Here is a 22,250-nt window from a genome sequence, read left to right on the forward strand (position 1 = left end):
CTCCTTTTGGAGAGGGTCCAAGTCCTATGCCCCCAGCACGATTTTTGCACAAATCACTGGGTGAGAAGCCACGCACCTCGGGCTTCAGTAAAAAAATCCAACAATAAAAAAAACCACTCCCATGCCGGTGGGTATCCAGACGTGCGCTAACAGAAAACGTCAATCTCACAATGGGGGAAATGTATGAAGCAGTGATAAGAGTGGAGAAGTGAGCCAGTGGAGTAGTGGCCCATGGCAACCAATCAGCATTGAAGTAACATTTATAATTTACATACTACAAAATTGGATGGAGCAGCTGATTGGTTGCCATGGGCAACTTCTCCACTGACTCACTTTTCCACTTTTATCACTGCTTCATACATTTACCCACGTGTCTGAAATCAACTCCCCAATTACCAGATTACAGATCCAATACTTAACTATTCTACCCCTAACCCTCCCCTCTAATCCCACAGTCTACTGTTTTACAGATGGGTACAGCTGTGCTGATGGGAAGACTGAGGCACGGATACTATACTAAACTATATAGGCAGATCAGAAAGTACCATAGAGAGAGAATGTATTTCATCATGTGACCCAGAGCAGAGGATCATGGGAATCATTTTTTTTTTTTAAGACAAGAATAAAACATTATATGGTCACTATAAAACGCTGTGCACTGTGCGGACTCAGAGCTCTGAACAATGAATGAAATGTGAATAAATAGAGAGAAGAATACAAGAAGAAATTAAATGTAACTTGTATAAAGCAGCCTTTATACATCAGTGGAAAAGGTTACGGATGTCAGCATTCACATATAATGCCCTGTGTAACCACTAGATGGCGATATATCTGTGAATTTTACAAAGACATAAAGCAAGCCACATGTATTAACAAATGTTATGACTTTGTTTCTATTGTTGTTCTTGCAAAACAACCACGAATAATATTGCCGGTTACATCGTGGTGTACAAAGCAGTTGCGGTATACAGTATATTTGAGTACATCTACAAGGTTGAGGTCATGTAGTGGGGTGAGATCCCCGAGATCTTCCAGGACTGGAATACTCTCTAATGTCTTATTTCAATATCCCCTTAGCTGCTAAGGACAAGTGGGGCTCATTCTCAGAATTAGGCAGGACCAGATGACATCACACCTCAGTGCAATGATGTCTCCAAACCCCACCTCCTGCAGGCACTACAAAACAGATATGTTCAAAAGCCAAAAGGTGCTTGGTGGAAACGGTCTGCTCCCCTCACCTCTCTATTCAAATACATGTATTATTACTATAGGTATGTGATGTCACTGTGACACTCCCAGACCCCCTCACCTCCCCAGTCAGGTCCCTGTGTTAGTAACAGAAATAAGCGCAATGTCACTGTGACACTCCCAGACTCACTCACCTCCCCAGTCAGGTACCTGTGTTAGTAATAGAGGTAAGAGTGATGTCACTGTAACACTCCCAGACTTCCTCACCTCCCCAGTCAGGTCCGTGTGTTAGTAACAGAGATAAGAGTGATGTCACTGTGACGCTCCCAGACTCCCTCACCTCCCCAGTCAGGTCCCTGTGTTAGTAATACAGATAAGAGTGACGTCACTGTGACACTCCCAGACTCCCTCACCTCCCCAATTAGCAGGTAGATGATCTCCAGGGTGAGATTTAGCATCTTCTCAATTACGCGAGTCCTGTCCTTATCCATCCTCAGTGATCAGTGATATATACAGGACACGGCTTTCCCTCACGTGACTTCTAGTAAAGACTCTCTGGTTCTTCACTTGTCTAGGAGAAAATAAATATTATATAAATATCACATCTAACATTCAGGAAACGCAGAATTGACATTAAGCCCACGTCTTTACTCCGAGCCATATCATGTACCTGATACACACAGATAACACAAACTAAGCACAAGTCACGACGATATCACACACCAATTATCACTATACACAGGATATACCGATATCACCCTGGGAGAACATGCAAACTCCACACAACGAGGACCATGCTAAACATTACACCAGGCGCGCGGTCCCACGGATGAGTCGCACACTAAAAACTGCCTACTGAGGGCACTGACCGATTAATCCAACTAAGATGCTTTCTATAGTTACCCAGCGAGCAGAGACTGCTCCAACTGTATCACAGTAACAACAGAGTGTCTGCTCCAACTGTATTATATCATCACTGGAATCTCCAGCATTATGGTTGGTTCTAAATCCAAGTTGGGTAAGGGAACTCTGACATCACCAGGGGACGGAGCCACGGCTGAACAGAGGACCTCATTCCGAGTTGATCGCTAGCTGCTTTCGGTCGCAGCGCGGGGATTAGTTGTAAAAGCTGCATTTCTGCGCATGCTTATGGGCCGCAGTACGCACGCGTGAAGTACTTTTACACAAAACTATGCAGTTTTGCAAAAGGACGAGCAACGCTTTTCAGTCGCTCTGCTGATCGGTGAGTGATTGACAGGAAGTGGGTTTTTCTGGGTGGTAACTGACCATTTTCAGGGAGTGTGCTAAAAAAAGGCAGGCGTGACAGGTTAAAACGCAGGGGAAACGGGGAAGTGGCTGGCCAAACGCAGGGCGTGTTTGTGATGTTAAAGCAGGAACTAAACTGACTGAGGTGATCGAAAGGTAGGAGTAGGTTTCGAGCTGCTCATAAACTGTATGAAATTTTTTACGAGCAGTTCTGCTAACCTTTCGTTTGCACTTCTGCTAAGCTATGATACACTCCCAGAGGGCGGCGGACTAGCGTGTGCACTGATGCTAAAAGCAGCTAGCGAGCGATCAACTCGAAACATACTTGCCTACCTGACCCTCTCCATGAGGGAGAAAATGCTCTGTTCCTGGTAATGTATGATTGCCATCACATGTGGTGAGCTAGTTAATTGATAAGGGGTTTCACCATAGGTGATGGCAATCATACATTACCAGGAAAGTCCAGGAACAGAGCATTTTCTCCCTCATGGAGAGGGTCAGGTAGGCAAGTATGACTCGGAATGAGGGCCAGGGTAACCAAAATATACACTCGCAGTCTGGTTACTAATGGTAGTAGTTGGTGGCGTGGATAGTAGAGGAACTATTCCGCTGGCCTAGCCCCTCCCACTGGTGACGTGGCTCCTCCCCTGACGTCATAGGTCCTTTAGACCACTTGGACTTGCATCTACCGTGATACTGCAGCACCAGAGACTGCTCCAGCTGTATATTAATAAGCAATAGTAATACCTGGTGCCAGACACAGCAATGGCCGCTCTCTGCTTCCAAATGAGGCTCTGGGTGGAAACGTCACCGGAAATTGCCGCTACAGGCGTTTCGCCCCTGTAGATTCCCACGCCCCGCACCTTTCATCCTCTGTAGCAATAACTATTGACTGTCCCGCCCACATCCCTGACGCTGCCGCTCGGTTGTTTCTAAATCCGAGTGGGTAAGGCCACACGGATCTAGCATCTACCGCTGCCGCTCTTATCACAGTAACAGCGATAACCTCAGTGCTGTGATTAGCGCACGGAGCAGCCAATCAGACGGCAGAGAGTACGATCGACGTCTTGTTACTTTCGATGGCCTGCGCCTGACCGCCTCCAGCTTCATCACTAGAGTAACATAAGTACAGCCTGTTGGTGTCCTGTATAGTGTGCGGCGGCCATATTCTTATAGTCTCCCAGGCACACTGCAGAGAGAACGGGGCAACAGAGCCTTTAGCTGCCATTTTGTAATAGACATTTTTTTCTTATAAACTTCAGGGGCCTGGTAACATTATATTCTCTATACATATTAGATAGTGGAGAGAGGGCTGTACGGTGATATATGATGGGGATAACACAGCTCCCGGCACACACTGATATGTGGTATTATTACATACCTCCCAACATAACCCTCTCCAGGAGGGACAGAATGTTCTGCTTCTGGACTTTTCTATTAATTTATTATTGCCAGCACCTGTGTTGAACAGATTAATGGAGAAGAAAGGTGTTTCAGCACAGGCGAGGGCAATCAAAAATTAAGAAGGAAATCTAGGAGCAGAGCATTCTGTTCCTCCTGGAGAGGGTCATGTTGGGAGGTATGTTATTATATAGGGGAGAGGGTACTGTAAAGTTATATATGATGGGGGATAACACATACCTCCCAACATGACCCTCCCAAGGAGGGACAGAATGCTCTGCTCCTGCACTTCCCCCTTAATTTAGGATTGCCATCACCTGTGCTGAATCGGCTTTCTTATCCATTAACTTGTTCAACACAGGTGTCGGCAATCTTACATTAAGAGGAAAGTCCAGAAGCAGAGCATTGTGTCCCTCCTGGAGAGGGTCATGTTGGGAGGTATGGATAACACAGCTCCCAGCACACACTGATATGTGGTATTATTATATATGGGAGAGGGGTCTGTACAGTGATATATGATGGGGGATATACAGGGGCGGATCCAGAAAAAATTTACAGGGGGGGCACCATAAGGGGCGTGGCTTTGTTGGAATGGGCGTGGCTTCGTTTGAATGGGCGTGGTATTGCAGGAAAAGACTACCTTATACCCCAGTTTTGCAACCTGCACGCCCAGACGTTGGCCACCACAGGAAAGAAAAATAATCCTGATTCATGCCCCTTACATTATTTGTCATTTTTCCTCCTTATAGTAATGCCCAGTATACATTATTCCACATACTGCAATGGCCCTTAGACATTATTCCACACACAATAATGCACATGACACAATATGCACACACTGTAATGCCCCAGACACATTATGCCACACACCGTAATGCCTGTGACACATTATGACAGGAATCGCAATGCCCGTTATACATTATGCTACACACTGCACTGCCCCTGATACATTATAGCACATACAATGTCTGTGACACATTATGCCACACACTGCAATGACCTTGAGACATTATACCACAATGCCCGTGATATAGTATACCATACACCGTAATGCCTGTGACACATACTGCAATGCCCGTTATACCCTATGCCACACACCGCAATGCCCGTTATATATTATGCCACACTGCAATGACCCTGAGACATTATACCACATACCACAATGCCCGTGATATAGTATACCACACACCGTAATGCCTGACACATTATGACACACACCGCAATGTCCGTGATACATTATGCCACACACTGCAATGACCCTGAGACATTATACCACATATCACAATGCCAGCGATATAGTATACCATACACCGTAATGCCTGTGACACATTATGACACACACCGCAATGTCCGTGATACATTATGCCACACACCGTAATGCCCATTACACATTAAGTCCTACAGTAAGGCTTCTAATTACTTTTCAAATACCTGCTCGTTGTCAGGGGTTTCATGCACTGGGTGTCATGCTCGTTGCCAGGGGTTTCATGCTCTTGGTTCCATGCACGGTGCCAGGGGTTTTCATGCTCAGGTTGTCATGCTCGTTGCCAGGGGTTTCATGCACTGGGTGTCATGCTCATTGCCAGGGGTTTCATGCACTGGGTGTCATGCTCGTTGCCAGGGGTTTCATGCACTGGGTGTCATGCTCGTTGCTAGGAGGTAGTCCTTGTTGCTAGGGCTGTGCTCCCAGTGCCACATATGTCCCCAGTGCCAGATATTCCCCCACGGTGCCAGGTACTCACATGCCCCCAGTGCCAAATATAGCCCCCCCCATGTGTGCCAGGTACACATATACCCCCAGTGCCAGATATTCCCCGACAGTGCCACATATGCCCCCAGTGCCAGATATCGCCCCCCCCCCCCCAGTGCTATATATGCCCCCAGTGCCACATATGCCCCAGGGCCAGATATTCCCCCCCCAGTGCCACATATGCCCCCAGTGCCAGATATCCCCCCCCCCAGTGCCACATATGCCCCCAGTGCCAGATATTCACCCCCCCAGTGCCATATATGCCCCCAGGGCCAGATATTCCCCCCAGTGCCATATATGTCCCCAGTGCCAGATATTCTCCCCCTCCCTGCCAAATATGCCCCCAGTGCCAGATATTCCCTCCCCAGTGCCATATATGCCCCCAGTGCCAGATATTCCCCCCAGTGCCATATATGTCCCCAGTGCCAGATATTCCCCCCCCCCTCCCTGCCAAATATGCCCCCAGTGCCAGATATTCCCCCCCAGTGCGTCCTCCCCCCCCCCCCCCCCTTCCTCCGCCGCCGCCGCCGCTGCTCCCCCCGCTCCCCTGCTGTTAGGAGGGACACGGAGGGCACAGTGCAAGCCTCTCCTGTGTCCCTCCTGTGTCTCCGGCGGCCGCGGGTCACTGTAATAAAGGAAGTGCTCACGAACGGCACTTCCTTCATGAGACCAGCGGCCGCCGGAGACCCAGGAGGGACACAGGAGAGGCGCGCACTGTGCCCTCCGTGTCCCTCCTAACAGCAGGGGAGGAAACGAGACCGCAGACTGACATGTGGACCCTCGTCCGCATGTCAGTCTGCACTAAAAATGACAGGGGGGGCACGTGCCTTGGTGCCCCCCCCCTAAATCCGCCACTGGGGATATACACAGCTCCCGGCACACACTGATATGTGGTATTATTATATAGGGGAGATGGGACTGTACAGTGATATATGATGGGGGATAACACAGCTCCCGGCACACACTGATATGTGGTATTATTATATAGGGGAGAGGGGACTGTACAGTGATATATGATGGGGATAACACATCTCCTGGCACACACTGATATGTGGTATTATTATATAGGGGAGAGGGGACTGTACAGTGATATATGATGGGGGATAACACAGCTCCCGGCACACACTGATATGTGGTATTATTATATAGGGGAGAGGGGACTGTACAGTGATATATAATGGGGGATAACACAGCTCCCGGCACACACAGATATGTGGTATTATTATTAAGGGGGAGAGGTCGACCCACGGCGTCCCCCCTGCTCCTGCTCAAATAAACTCCCCTTTAAATAAGAGTCTGACACATGTCTTTTGGATCGAATTACTGGCCACAGTTTATTTCCATTACCTTGGTGGTCATTCCGAGTCGTTCGCTCGGTAAATTTCTTCGATTCGCAGCGATTTTCCGCTTAGTGCGCATGCGCAATGTTCGCACTGCAACTGCGCCAAGTAAATTTGCTAAGAAGTTAGGCTTTTTACTCACGGCTTTTTCATCGTTCTGGTGATCGTAATGTGAATGACAGGAAGTGGGTGTTACTGGGCGGAAACTGGCCGTTTTGTGGGTGTGTGCGGGAAAACGCTACCGTTTCTGGGAAAAACGCAGGAGTGGCCGGAGAAACGGGGGAGTGTCTGGGCGAACGCTGGGTGTGTTTGTGACGTCAAACCAGGAACGACAAGCACCGAACTGATCGCAGATGCCGAGTAAGTCTGGAGCTACTCTGAAACTGCTAAGAGGTGTGTAATCGCAATATTGCGAATACGTCGTTCGCAATTTTAAGAAGCTAAGATTCACTCCCAGTAGGCGGCGGCTTAGCGTGAGTAAATCTGCTAAAATCTGCTTGCGAGCGAACAACTCGGAATGAGGGACCTTATTCCATGTTACCTTACAAGGTTGCAGGGAACGGACAGAAATGGTGGGCAAGGCGCAAATAGGTCACTGACCCCCTCCTGATTACCTGGGGGCGTGCCCTGCCTACCCGGTAGGCACCGCGGCAGCGCCCCTGGGGAACCATCCCTCCTGGCGCATATCACGCTCGCCTGGCACGCAGCCCACTGGCCCAACCGTCCAAGGCTGGAGCCGAGCGCGCGCCCATTCACCGAGGGTGAATATGCCAACCTCAGCTGGCTCCCCTGTTCGCCATGCCTTGCGCACCGCTTCTTCCCGCCGCCTGCTGACTGTGGCATACATATAACATGCCTTCATTTGTTATAACACGTTAACATACAACCATAACTGTAACTTGCACCTGACAATTAATACAATAAAAACTTTGATTACCATCTCCCTTCACATGAAAAACCCTGTGACAATGCCAGATTGCAAATGTATATGTATATATATATATATTTTTATTTTATTTTTTATATATATATATATTTTTTTTTAAACAAACCGATGTATACTTGTCCCACATATTCGTCTATCGCGACACAAAAAGAAGGGGTACAAAATGCAAAACGAAGGGAGTGTGCGGCCCGCTAGCGGCTCGCTTTAATGGGTGGGTGGGTGGGTCACACTAGCAGCTCTGCTCTCCCTTCACTCAATGCCCTCCTCCCCCCCCCTGCTCATCCTATTTAAACCCTCCGGTGTCCGGCCGGCCCCCCCATCTCCTGACTGGCTGCCAGGTACCTGCAGGTGTGAAAGAGGGGACGAGCATACCTGCCCGCCCCCTTCCTTCGCGCCGTTGGCCTGCGGGACACCTGCCGCCCCTCCCCCTTAACCCTCTCCGGCGCCATCTCTGGCTCGGCACCTTTGTTCTCCATAGGGGAGAGGGGGTTGTACAGTTATATATGATGGGGGATAACACAGCTCCCGGCACACACTGATATGTGGTATTATTATATAGGGGCTGTACAGTGATATATGATGGGGATAACACAGCTCCTGGCACACACGGATATGTGGTATTATTATATAGGGGAGAGGGGGCTGTACAGTGATATATGATGGGGAATAACACAGCTCCTGGCACACGCTGATATGTGGTATTATTATATAGGGGAGAGGGGACTGTACAGTGATATATGATGGGGGATATACACAACTCCCGGCACACGCTGATATGTGGTATTATTATATAGGGGAGAGGGGACTGTACAGTGATATATGATGGGGGATAACACAGCTCCTGGCATACGCTGATATGTGGTATTATTATATAGGGGAGAGGGGACTGTACAGTGATATATGATGGGGGATATACACAACTCCCGGCACACGCTGATATGTGGTATTATTATATAGGGGAGAGGGGACTGTACAGTGATATATGATGGGGGATAACACAGCTCCTGGCACACGCTGATATGTGGTATTATTATATAGGGGAGAGGGGACTGTACAGTGATATATGATGGGGGATAAAACAGCTCCTGGCACACGCTATGTGGTATTTTTATATATGGGAGAGGGGACTGTACAGTGATATATGATGGGGGATAACACAGCTCCTGGCACACACTGATATGTGGTATTATTATATAGGGGAGAGGGGGCTGTACAGTGATATATGATGAGGTATATACACAGCTCCCAGCATACACTGATATGTGGTATTATTATATAGGGGATATAGGAGTTGTACAGTGATATATGATGGGGATAACACAGCTCCCGGCACACACTGATATGTGGTATTAATTTATAGGGGAGAGGGGACTGTACAGTGATATATGATGGGGGATAACGCAGCTCCTGGCACACACTGATATGTGGTATTATTTGATAATGTCAAATATTACCTTTAAACATAAGCTATATACTATTACGGACTAAGTACGCTATTGGCGCACTGAGTACCGTAAGGGTACGCACTTAGCGTAGCAGACGCTAGGCCGTGGGCGCGACGCACGAGCGACACGCACGCTCACGGACTCACGCTTCGAATCGAGCACGCTATAGGCGTACTGAGTACCGTAATGCTACGCTATTGGCGTAGCGGACGCTGCGCCGTGAGAGTGAGACACGAGCGGCGCAGACGCTCACAGGATGATACACAGTAAACCTTATTAGCAACACACTGTAAGGATATGCTTATACTCTAAACCTTAGTACTTGAATACTACAATGATGTAATGCTTATTAACCTTGATGATGTGTAAGCTGTTTGAGCGATTGAGACGCTAAGAAAAGCCCTTTGTAGTAAAAAGTGAAAACGCAAGACCTTGTTTGGATTTAAAAACCACTCCGGGTCTAACACCTTCGTGGATCGTTTAGAGAAAAGGGAAAAAAACACAGTACAAGTTATACACTACAAACTAACATCAAGATCTAACACAATAACAGAGAAATATCGAACAATCGCAAAACAAGAGTGAACAGATGGAAACACATGGCAAACAGAATGGATAACAAAATGGCTACAGAGAAATATACATACGTGGGGATGATTCGCAAGCGCGTCCTGGATCCAGCCCTCAGCATTCAGGGAGAAAGCTTTCAGAGAGAGTGTGTCTGAAGCTGGCCAGGCAATGGTGGTCTTTATATACATAACATACATTCACAATACAATGGTCCCTACAATCTCATTGTTCATTGGACACAGGAATGTGTATCCGCATTCTAAGAAAGGGCTTAGGTGGATTTGAACAGGTGGGCTGTATCTTTCCCCAACTGTTTAGGTGGGAGGTATCCTCAGGATTCCCGCCACATGTGTAATGAACAGCAAATACATTTAATGTCCATATACTACTTCTGTACATAACTATACGCAGGAGCGAGCAATCTTTTCCTAACCAACACCGAAATGTTACCATTAAAATACTCTACAGCTGGATACTAGACACCACCTTTCAACCTCTATTTGATCCTTCCTATCATGCAAAGAGGAATCTCTCTGTCCAGGAACCGTTTAAACTAAACATACTCGCTGACATTGTCTAGGGCAGGGGTGGCCAACCAGTCAGTGACAAAGAGCCAAAAAACCTTGTTAGGTACGTCAAAGAGCCGACATTGAGCCGATGTCGCGCATGCATAAATGGAAGGTGGCCATGTGCCTGCCAGACCACACCCCTGGTATAAAATACATTGAAAAAGCCAGAAGACATAAAATACATTTTTTAAAGACAGATCCATTGAAAAAGCCACTTTCACAAAAGATTATTGAACAGGACAGATTCACATAATAAACTTCAGCTCCCCATGTGTCACTCCAGCCAGGTCTCCCATGTGTCACTACTGCCAAGACCCTGTTGTGTCACTTCAGCCAGCTCCCCCATGTGTCACTCCAGCCAACACCCTTCTGTCACTCCAGACAGCTCCCCCATGTGTCTCTCCTGCTAGCACCCTCCTATGTCACTCCAGCCAGCTCTCCCATGTGTCACTACTGCTAAGACACTGCTGTGTCACTTCAGCCAGCTCCCCAATGTGTCACTACTTCCAGCCCCCTCCTGTCACTCCAGCCAGCTCCCCCATGTGTCACTCCTGCTACCACCCTCCTATATCACTCCAGCCAGCTCCCCCATGTGTCACTCCTGCTACCACACTCCTATATCACTCCAGCCAGCTCCCCCATGTGTCACTACTTCCAGCACCCACCCACGTCTCTCCTGCCAGGACCCTCCTGTGTCTCTCCAGCCAGATCTGCCATGTGTCACTGTAGCCCACCCTCAGCCCCCCCACCAACTCGTGCCATTCCAGCAGTCCCTAATGTGTCCTTTGTTTGCTTGTGGGTGTCTCGCCTCTAGTATCTGACTCCTTCAGTTTTCAATCCCTGTAGTGCTGCTGCGTGTCTGGCTGGAGTGCAGTGGTTTCTGTATCTGTTGTGGTCACATGATTTAGAGTGTTGGGAGCCACATTTGAATAAAGAAAGAGCCACATGCGGCTCAAGAGCCACAGGTTGGCCGCCGCTGGTCTAGGGGAATATTAACTATAAAACACACTATTTAGGTTAAATATGCTATGATCGAGTCACACGCTACAAGCTCACAAACTCTACCGTAAATACACATCTCATGCGCACAAGACGCTGGAGCGTCCCCTACGCAACTTGCGGGTATGTGCACGTACGGGGGAGTGGGTGCACGAGCAGCGGGCATGTGCATTGGGCTTAGTACAAGGCATTTGCATCATGATATGTTTCGACTTTGACATATTATATAGGGGAGAGGGGTCTGTACAGTGATATATGCTGGAAAATGTTTTTTTTTTTACATTTAAATGGTCATTGAGATTTGAATGGCAACCGTCATCACAATACAGTCAATGCAACAAATTTTCTAATAATTTCTATTTAAATGGACAAGGGATCATAAAGGATTAATGAATCCAAAGAGGTGTTATATAGATACTGCTCCAATGCCTTTGCCTTTTCTAATGTATCTCCTGCTGATGAACAATTATTATACTGGCAAGCGGCCTACAGGGTGCTATATTATTATACATTTAAAAATAGAAAAGGATTATTGCATCCCTTTTATGGGGTTCAGTATGATTTGGGATGCTGGCTGATCGTATTGCGTCCTCCTTTGGCATCCCGTCGTTGGTATATCAACCATCGGGGTCCCGTCCATCAGCTAGCTAACTGCTTCCCCTTTTATGTGTTCAGCAAGCGTTCTCCATTTTTACTTTTTTGTGTGTGAGTTTTGGAGCTATGCTTTCTTACCTCACACTCCCGAACCTTTTCTACCGTGTTCCTTTGGGTCTCCCATTATACGGAATAAATGATTGGCATTTCAACTTATTGTATCGGTGACTTTTACATGCGATGGTGTGTTATTCCATTCAATTGTTTTCATTGGCAATCTCTTTATTCCTTGTAGGGATAATATATATATATATATATATATATAGATATAGAAATAGAGGATGTGCAAGCGCCACAAATGTTGTAAATACACCCAACTAAAAAACACTCCCAAAGATTTTGGGCGTCTGCCGTCCCTTAAGTATGCAGTAGTGGTAACCTACTGTAGTAGTGATTTATAAGAAAATGGAATAAGGGTTCTGGCGACCACTGGTGTATGGAAAAAAACGCATCAGTCCATGTATATAATAAAATAAAATATACAAATTTATTAGGTACAGTTAAAATACAAATAGAAAAAATGTGCAATGCTATACTGAATTTAAAAAATAAATTTGAGAAAAAACATATATAATTTTTATAAAAGGGGGGAGGAATGGACTGTGTGCTAAAAAACATATACAAATTTCTAAGACCAAAAAAGTTTACCACTAGAAATGTATAAATATATAAATATATAATTAAAAATGTTCCAAAAATTAAAATAAATAAAGGAGAGTCTTAACTTTGAGGTAGAGGGTCACAGAGTCTGTGACCCTCCACCTAAAAGTTAAGACTCTCCTTTATTTATTTTAATTTTTGGAACATTTTTAATTATATATTTATATATTTATACATTTCTAGTGGTAAACTTTTTTGGTCTTAGAAATTTGTATATGTTTTTTAGCACACAGTCCATTCCTCCCCCCTTTTATAAAAATGATATATGTTTTTTTTCTCAAATGTATTTTTTAAATTCAGTATAGCATTGCACATTTTTTCTATTTGTATTTTAACTGTACCTAATAAATTTGTATATTTTATTTTATTATATACATGGACTGATACGGTTTTTTCCATACACCGGTGATCGCCAGAACCCTTATTCCATTTTCTATATATATATATATATATATATATATATATATATATACACACAGTGCGGATTAAAAGTTTGTGCACCCCAGGCAAAAATTCATTTTTATGTGCAAAAAGAAGCCAAGGAAAGATGGAAAAAAATCTCCAAAAGGCATCAAATTACAGATTAGACATTCTTATAACATGTCAAAAAAAAGTTTGATTTTATTTCCATCATTTACACTTTCAAATGAACAGAAAACAAAAAATGGCATCTGCAAAAGTTTGGGCACCCTGCAGAGTTAATACCTTGTACTGCCCCCTTTGGACAGCTGAGACCTGGCAGTGTCATGGATTGTTCTCAATCATCATCTGTAAAGACCAGGTGATGTCAATCTCAAAAGTTTTAAAAGCCCAGACTCATCTGACCTTGCTCCAACAATCAGTACCATGGGTTCCTCTAAGCAGTTGTGTAGAACACTGAAACTGAGAATAGTTGACGCTCACAAAGCAGGAGAAGGCTATAAGAAGATAGCAAAGCGTTATCAGATGCCCATATCCTCTGTTCGGAATGTATTTAAGAAATGGCAGTCATCAGGAACAGTGGAAGTTAAAGCAAGATCTGGAAGACCAAGAAAAATATCAGACAGAACAGCTCGCAGGATTGTGAGAAAAGCAAGTCAAAATCCACGTTTGACTGCATGATCCCTCCAGGAAGATCTGGCAGACACTGGAGTTGTGGTACACTATTCCACTATAAAGAGATACTTGTAGAAATATGGTCTTCATGTAAGAATCATCAGAAGAAAACCTCTTCTACGTCCTCACCACACAAATCAGCGTTTGAAGTTTGCAAATGAACATATAGACAAGCCTGATGCATTTTGGAATAAAGTTCTGTGGACCGATGAGGTTAAAATCAAACTTTTTGGCCGGAATGAGCAAAGGTACGTTTGGAGAAGGAAGGGCACAGAATTAAATGAAAAGAACCTCTGTCCAACTGTTAAGCATGGGGGTGGATCAATCATGCTTTGGGGTTGTATTGCAGCCAGTGGCACAGGGAACATTTCACGAGTAGAAGGAAAAGGATTCAATAAGATTCCAGACAATTTTGGACGCTAACTTGATGCCATCTGTGAAAAAGCTGAATTTAAAGAGAGGCTGGCTTCTACAAATGGATAATGATCCTAAACACACCTCAAAATCCACAGTGGATTACATCAAGAGGCGTAAACTGAAGGTTTTGCCATGGCCTTCAGAATCTCCTGACCTCAACATAATGAAAATCTATGGATAGACCTTAAAAGAGCAGTGCTTCACAGACAGCCCAGGAATCTCAAAGAACTGGAAGACTTTTGTAAGGAAGAATGGGCGAAGATACCTCAAATAAGAATTGAAAGACTCTTGGCTGGCTACAAAAAGCGTTTACAAGCTGTGATACTTGCCAAAGGGGGCAGTACAAGGTATTAACTCTGCAGGGTGCCCTAACTTTTGCAGACACCAATTTTTGTTTTCTGTTCTTTTGAAAGTGTAAATGATGGAAATAAAATCAAACTTTTTTTGACATGTTATTGTTAGGTTCCTGGTGCTCAGAACAAGGGAGATGTTATGAAGTGAGTCCAGAGCACCAGGACGTAATGCTGGGAAAGGGGAATGGAAAGGGAATTGCCCCTGGCGCCCTATCTCCGTTGTCTCGCCCGTGCTGTCAGTACACTCTTGCGAGACTATGGTTGCTTGAGCCCATGGCAGCCGCGTTTGAAGGGCGGATTACGTCTGCCCAACTTCGATGCCCCCTCAGGTCTTAATGAGAGACAAAGAGTGTACCAAGACAGGGTGATAACAAGGGGCCCTCTAATCTGAAACAACCAAAGCCAGGGGCTACTAACTAGCCCAAAACTAAATGTATGTGCGGCTTGCCGCCAAAGGAAAAGAACAACAAAGGAAATGCTGACCACACGCCGACACAATACTTTTTGTGTACCGGCGGTGACAGCACAAGCAGAACCTTCTGCAAAACACCAGTGACAGAAATAACGGAATACAGCGGCCTAGGCCGACGGACGTGGCAGAGCCGCTACTCATGGAACCGGTACGAACACTGGCAAACGGACAGGAACCTCCAATGCTGCCGACACAGACTCTCAGAACTGGAAGACAGGCAGAATCCCAAACGACAGACCGGTGGACACCAAGAAGCCAGAAACTTGACCAGGCACAGGCAAAGCCACTGGACCTCAGGACAGGAACGCCTCACAGCAGGACACGGGATCAGACACAGGAATCGACACAGGGACTGACACAGGAATCAACACAGATAGCAGCTCGGCAGACACTGCTACACAGGAGCTCAGGGACTGGCAGCAACCAGCTCAGACTTCAAGCAGACTGGAAACCAAGAAATATCACCAGCATCTGTGAATTGCAGTCAGCCAGCATATAACAGAGAGGCCTAATTAATTATCTCGTGCAGCTGCCCTGCTGTGAGAACCTTCTTTCATCTGTGAAGAGCACAGTGCGCCAGCGGCGAATTTGCCAATCTTGGTGTTCTCTGGCAAATGCCAAACGTCCTGCACGGTGTTGGGCTGTAAGCACTACCCCCACCTGTGGACGTCGGGCCCTCATATCACCCTCATGGAGTCTGTTTCTGATCGTTTGAGTAGACACATGCACATTTGTGGCTTGCTGGAGGTCATTTTGCAGGGCTCTGGCAGTGCTCCTCCTGTTCCTCCTTGCACAAAGTCGGAGGTAGCGGTCCTGCCCCTGGGTTGTTGCCCTCCTACGGCCTCCTCCACGTCTCCTGATGTACTGGCCTGTCTCCTGGTAGCGCTGACAGACACAGCAAACTTTCTTGCCACAGCTCACATTGATGTGCCATCCTGGATGAGCTGCACTACCTGAGCCACTTGTGTGGGTTGTAGACTCCGTCTCATGCTACCACTAGAGTGAAAGCACCGCCAGCTTTCAAAAGTGACCAAAACATCAGCCAGAAAGCATAGGAGCTGAGAAGTGGTCTGTGGTCACCACCTACAGAATAACTCCTTAATTGGGGGTGCCTTGCTAATTGCCTATAATTTCCACCTGTTGTCTATTCCATTTGCACAACAGCATGTGAAATTGATTGTTAATCAGTGTTGCTTCCTAAGTGGACAGTTTGATTTCACAGAAGTGTGAGTTACATTGTGTTGTTTAAGTGTTCCCTTTATTTTTTTGAGCATTGTATATATATATATATATATATATATATATATATCACAGTGTCTTTTTTTAAATTGTTCTTACAATATTATATGTCGCCATAGGGGTCTATTCAATTACTGTCGGATCCTCTCCGACAGAGAGAATCTGACAGTTCAGTATTCAATTTGCGGGGCAAATCCGACATGTTTTGCCCATTTTCGACAATGCCAACCTGGCTTTTTTTAAAGTTGGATTGACATTGTCGAAAACGGGCAACAAAACCTGTAGGATTTGGCCGCAAATCCATCAAAACACGTGGATCCGCTGCTGATCCGACGATCCATGTATTTTCCGACAAGTCGGAAAAATGGCACCTGAATTGAATAGGTCGAATCAAGATTTGACATAAAAAAAAGTCGGAAACTGACTTTTTTCCGACAAGTCGGAATTTCCGACTTCAATTGAATAGATTAAATAATCTCACATGTAATGGGAAAGTAATAAAGAAACCTCTTCACATTCATTTCTAACATGTAATACAATAAATACATTTAGTGGACAGCAATCTTATTTGTCCAGAAAATAAAAATGTGCCGGGTTCTACTCAATCACAAGTTTAGTCCTTTGTGCAGGTAAGCTTTATTATAATAGGATTTTAATACCTACTGGTAAATCCTTTTCTCTTAGTCCGTAGAGGATGCTGGGGATGCTTCAAGAACCATGGGGTATAGACGGGATCCACAGGATACATGGGCACTTTAAGACTTTAAAAGGGGTGTGAACTGGCTCCTCCCTCTATGCCCCTCCTCTAGACTCCAGTTATAGGAACTGTGCAGGGCCGGTTCTTTGCCTTGTGGCGCCCCGGGCAAAATATAGGGGCGTGGCTTCAAATGGGGGCGTGGCCACGGCACTGAAAGAAAAAATAAAATAAAAAAAAAGTATACTTACCATCCCCGTTCCTGATCCAGACCGCCTCCGCCGGCGCCGCCGCTCTTCTCCTCTCTTCGATCTATGGGAGAGACGTTATTACGTCTCTCCCATAGAACAGCATAGACACTAGAGGTCAATTATGACCCCTAGTGTCTGTGCCAGTATGTTGTGCGGTGCGCGATGACGTCATCGCGCATCGCACAGCAAAGGTCCTCTCCATGAAGGGAAACTAGACCGTAGCGTCTAGTTTCCCTTCATGGAGAGGACCTTTGCTGTGCGGTGCGCGATGACGTCATCGCGCACCGCACAACTAAGGTCCTCTCGATGAAGGGAAACTAGACGCTACGCGTCTGGTTCCCTTCAAAGCGGGGGGGCACAGCAGGGCACTGCGGGGGGCACAGTGGCGGATCTTGCCCTGGTGCGGCGCCCTCCGGATGGCGCCGGTGCCCTCCGGAAGGCGGCGCCCCGGGCAAAAGTACCGCTTGCCCGTGGCAAGAGCCGCCACTGGAACTGTGCCCAGGGAGATGGACATTTTGAGGAAAAGGATTTATTTAATTTTTAAACTAAGGTGAGATACATACCAGCTCACACCTCAAACACGCCGTACAACATGGCATTTAACAACAACACATGCAACGGCATGACCAACACAGACTGACTGAACTTAACTCAACACGAGTGTAACCATAACCAAACTGCAGAAACAGCCCGCACTGGGACGGGCGCCCAGCATCCTCAACGGACTAAGAGAAAAGGATTTACTGGTAGATATTAATATCCTATTTTCTCATACGTCCTAGAGGATGCTGGGGATGCTTCAAGAACCATGGGGTTTATACCAAAGCTCTAGATCGGGCGGGAGAGTGCGGATGACTCTGCAGCACCGATTGACCAAACAAGAGGTCCTCCTCAGCCAGGGTATCAAACTTGTAAAACTTTGCAAAGGTGTTTGAACCTGACCAAGTAGCAGCTCGGCAAAGCTGTAATGCCGAGACCCCCCTGGCAGCCACCCAGGAAGAGCCCACCTTTCTGGTAGAATGGGCTTTCACCGATTTCGGTAACGGCAATCCTGCCGTAGAATGAGCCTGCTGAATCGTATTACAGATCCAGCGCGCAATAGTCTGCTTGGAAGCAGGAGCCACAATCTTATTGGGAGCCCAGAGGACAAACAGAGCCTCTGTTTCCCTAATCTGCGCCGTTCTGGCGACATAGATTTTCAAAGCTCTAACCGCATCGAGAGACTTCGATTCCGCCAAGGCATCAGTAGCCACTGGCACCACAATAGGCTGGTTTACGTGAAATGATGAAACCACTTTTGGCAGAAATTGTTGACGAGTTCTCAACTCCGCTCTATCAGCATGGAAGATTAAATAGGGGCTTTTGTGAGACAAAGCCGCCAACTCAGATACCCGCCTTGCGGATGCCAAGGTCAACAACATGACTACTTTCCGAACAAGGAATTTTAACTCCACCTTACTCCAAGGTTCAAACCAATGAGATTGCAGGAACTGCAATACCACATTAAGATCCCACGGTGCCACAGGGGGCACAAATGGAGGTTGGATGTGCAGTACGCCTTTCACGAAGGTCTGAACTTCTGGAAGGGAGGCCAATTCTTTCTGAAAGAAGATTGATAAGGCCGAAATTTGTACTTTAATGGAGCCTAACTTTAGGCCGGCATCCACACCTGCTTGCAAAAAATGGAGCAAACGCCCCAGCTGAAAAGCCTCCATAGGAGCCTTCTTGGATTCACACCAAGACACATATTTCCTCCAAATACGGTGGTATTGCTTTGCCGTTACTTCTTTTCTAGCCTGAAGAAGTGTGGGAATGACTTTACTAGGAATACCCTTTCGGGCTAGGATTTGGCGTTCAACCGCCATGCTGTCAAACGCAGCCGTGGTAAGTCTTCATACACGCATGGTCCTTGTTGTAACAGGTCCTCCCGGAGAGGAAGAGGCCAGGGATCTTCTATGAGCAACTCCTGAAGATCTGGATACCAGGTCCTTTTTGGCCAATCCGGAACAATGAGTATCGCCTGAACCCTTGTTCTTCTTATAATCTTTATCACCTTTGGAATGAGTAGAAGTGGAGGGAACACATAAACCAATGGAAACACCCACGGTGTCACTATGGCGTCCACCGCTATTGCTTGAGGGTCCCTCGACCTGGAACACTATCTCTTAAGTTTCTTGTTGAGGCGGGACGCCATCATGTCTATTTGAGGAATTCCCCAACGACTTGTCACTTCTGCAAAGACCTCTTGATGAGGACCCCACTCTCCTGGATGGAGATTGTGTCTGCTGAGGAAGTCTGCTTCCCAGTTGTTCACTCCTGGAATGAAGACTGCTGACAGAGCGCTTGCATGTCTCTCCGCCCAGCGAAGAATTTTCGTGGCCTCGGCCATCGCCGATCTGCTCTTTGTTCCGCCCTGGCGGTTTATGTATGCCACTGCTGTTATGTTGTCTGACTGAATCAAGACGGGCAGACCGCGAAGAAGATGTTCCGCTTGCAGAATGCCGTTGTAAATGGCCCTTAATTCCAGAATGTTTATGTGCAGACAAGCTTCCTGGCTTGACCATTTTCCCTGAAAGTTTCTCCCCTGTGTGACTGCTCCCCAGCCTCAGAGACTTGCATCTGTGGTCACCAGGATCCAATCCTGAATTCAGAACCTGCGTCCCTCCAGAAGGTGAGAACTGTGCAGCCACCACAGAAGGGAGATCCTGGTCCTGGAAGATAGGATTATTTTCCGGTGCATGTCCAGGTGAGACCCGGACCACTTGTCCAACAGGTCCCACTGAAACACCCTGGCATGGAACCTGCCATACGGAATGGCCTCGTAGGCCGCTACCATCTTCCCCAGCATCCGAGTGCATTGAAGCATTGACACTCTTGCTGGTTTCAGAATCTGTTTTACCATGTTCTGTATTTCCAGAGCCTTTTCCACTGGAAGAAAAAACTGTAATTCTGTATCCAGAATCATACCCAGGAACGACAGCCGTGTCGTTGGAACCAACTGTGATTTTGGCAAATTTAGGAGCCAACCATGTTGTTGCAGAATCGTCAGTGAGAGCGCAACGTTTTTCAGCAATTGCTACTTGGATCTCGCCTTTATGAGTAGATCATCCAAGTACGGGATAATTGTGATTCCCTGCTTGTGCAGGAGAACCATCATTTCCGCCATAACCTTGGTGAAAATCCTTGGAGCCGTGGACAGACCAAACGGCAACGTCTGAAATTGGTAATAACAATCCTGAACGGCAAACATCAGGTATGCCTGATGTGGAGGATATATGGGAATGTGTAAGTAGGCATCCTTTATGTCGACCGACACCATAAAATCCTCCTTCCCCAGACTGGAGATCACTGCTCGGAGAGATTCCATCTTGAATTTCTTTAGAAAGAAATTGAGGAATTTTAGGTTCAAAATCGGTCTGACCGAGCCATCCGGCTTCGGGACCACGAACAGACTCGAATAAAAACCCTCCCCCTGTTGTGACGGGGGTACTGTGACAATTACTTGATTTTGACTCAGCTTTAGTATTGCAGCGCATACTACCTCCCTTTCTAGAAGAGAAGCTGGCAAGGCCGATTTTAAAAAACGGTGAGGGGGCACGTCTTGAAACTCTAATTTGTACCCTTGGGTTACTATTTCTAATACCCAAGGATCCAGGTCCGAGCGCACCCAGACCTGACTGAAGAGTTTGAGACATTCCCCCACCGGTGTGGACTCCCGCAGAGGAGCCCCAGCGTCATGCGGTGGATTTGGTAGAAGCCGGAGAGGACTTCTGCTCTTGGGAACTTGCCACAGCCTGTGACCTTTTTCTCTTTCATCTTCCTCTCGCGGCAAGGAAGGAGGACCCATGTCCTTTTCTGTATTTTTTGGGCCGAAAGGACTGCATCTGATAGTGAGGCGTTTTCTTTTGTTGTGCAGGAACATAAGGTAAAAATTATGACTTACCCGCGGTAGCCGTAGATACCAGGTCAGTGAGGCCGTCCCCAAACAAGACCCTATGGTTAAATGGTAGAGACTCCATAGTCTTCTTAGAGTCAGCATCAGCATTCCATTGATGAATCCACAATGCCGTCCTAGCCAAGACTGCCATGGCATTGGCCATTGATCCCAAAAGGCCAATATCCCTCGCAGCTTCTTTTAAATATGCTGCAGCGTCCCTGATATGACCCAGAGTCAAAATCACGCTATCCCTGTCCAGGGTATCTATCTCAGATGACAAGTTATCTGCCCACTTTTCAATAGCATTATTCACCCATGCTGAAGCAATGGCAGGTCTGAGTAGCGAACCCGTAGTGACATAAATGGATTTTAGTGTATTTTCCTGCTTATGATCCGCAGGATCCTTTAGGGCTACCGTGTCAGGAGACGGAAGCGCCACCTTTTTGGACAGACGCGCTAGAGCTTTGTCCACCTTGGGGGTTGACTCCCACTTTTCCCTGTCCCCAGAGGGAAACGGATATGCCACTGGAATTTTTTTGGGAACCTGTACCTTCTTGTTAGGATTTCCCCAAGCCTTTTCAAAAAGAGCGTTCAGTTCATGAGAGGGAGGAAACGTTGCCTCAGGTTTCTTTCCTTTAAACATACAGACCCTAGTATCAGGAACAGCAGGGTACTCTGTTATACCCCTTTTACACTCGCACTCCCGGGTCACTCCCGGGATGCGTCCCAGGATGCCTTCCCGGGACTGACCCCTTTCACACTGCACTAAGACCTGGGATCGACTCGGGACAGCCCCATTTACACTGATCCCGGGATATCCCTGCACATGTATGTAATTAGAAATGGCCTTTTCTGGCTCACATAGATGAGGTCACACTAGTCAACAAAGGGAGGGGTGGTGCCTGCTCACACCATTGCTGCAGTCATGGCCGACGGAGTACCAGTGTGTATGCCTGAGCTCATGATTCTTTCTGCTTTGCAGATGTTTCATACAGCCACTGACA

The 22,250-nt window shown here is 46.7% G+C and overlaps 1 protein-coding gene across 3 annotated transcripts in view; it reads right to left on the reverse strand.

The window, feature by feature from the left end:
* The window catches only part of LOC134983074 (zinc finger protein ZFP2-like), a 36,487-nt gene extending 32,994 nt beyond the window's left edge, over nucleotides 1–3,493 (reverse strand). For 2 of the 3 annotated variants that reach the window (XM_063948770.1, XM_063948768.1), the window contains exons 1-2: nucleotides 3,202–3,493; nucleotides 1,602–1,759 (exon numbers count right to left, since the gene is read on the reverse strand). In XM_063948770.1, the coding sequence (XP_063804840.1) occupies nucleotides 1,602–1,679 (78 nt within the window). In that variant the 5' untranslated portion in view covers nucleotides 1,680–1,759; nucleotides 3,202–3,493. Of the gene's footprint in view, nucleotides 1–1,601; nucleotides 1,760–2,091; nucleotides 2,863–3,201 lie in introns of those variants that run through there. The other variant, XM_063948769.1, reaches the window with a different exon arrangement.
* Nucleotides 3,494–22,250: the final 18,757 nt, after the last annotated feature.

Source organism: Pseudophryne corroboree (genome assembly GCF_028390025.1).
Source record: "Pseudophryne corroboree isolate aPseCor3 chromosome 3 unlocalized genomic scaffold, aPseCor3.hap2 SUPER_3_unloc_1, whole genome shotgun sequence".
Lineage (NCBI taxonomy): Eukaryota > Metazoa > Chordata > Amphibia > Anura > Myobatrachidae > Pseudophryne > Pseudophryne corroboree.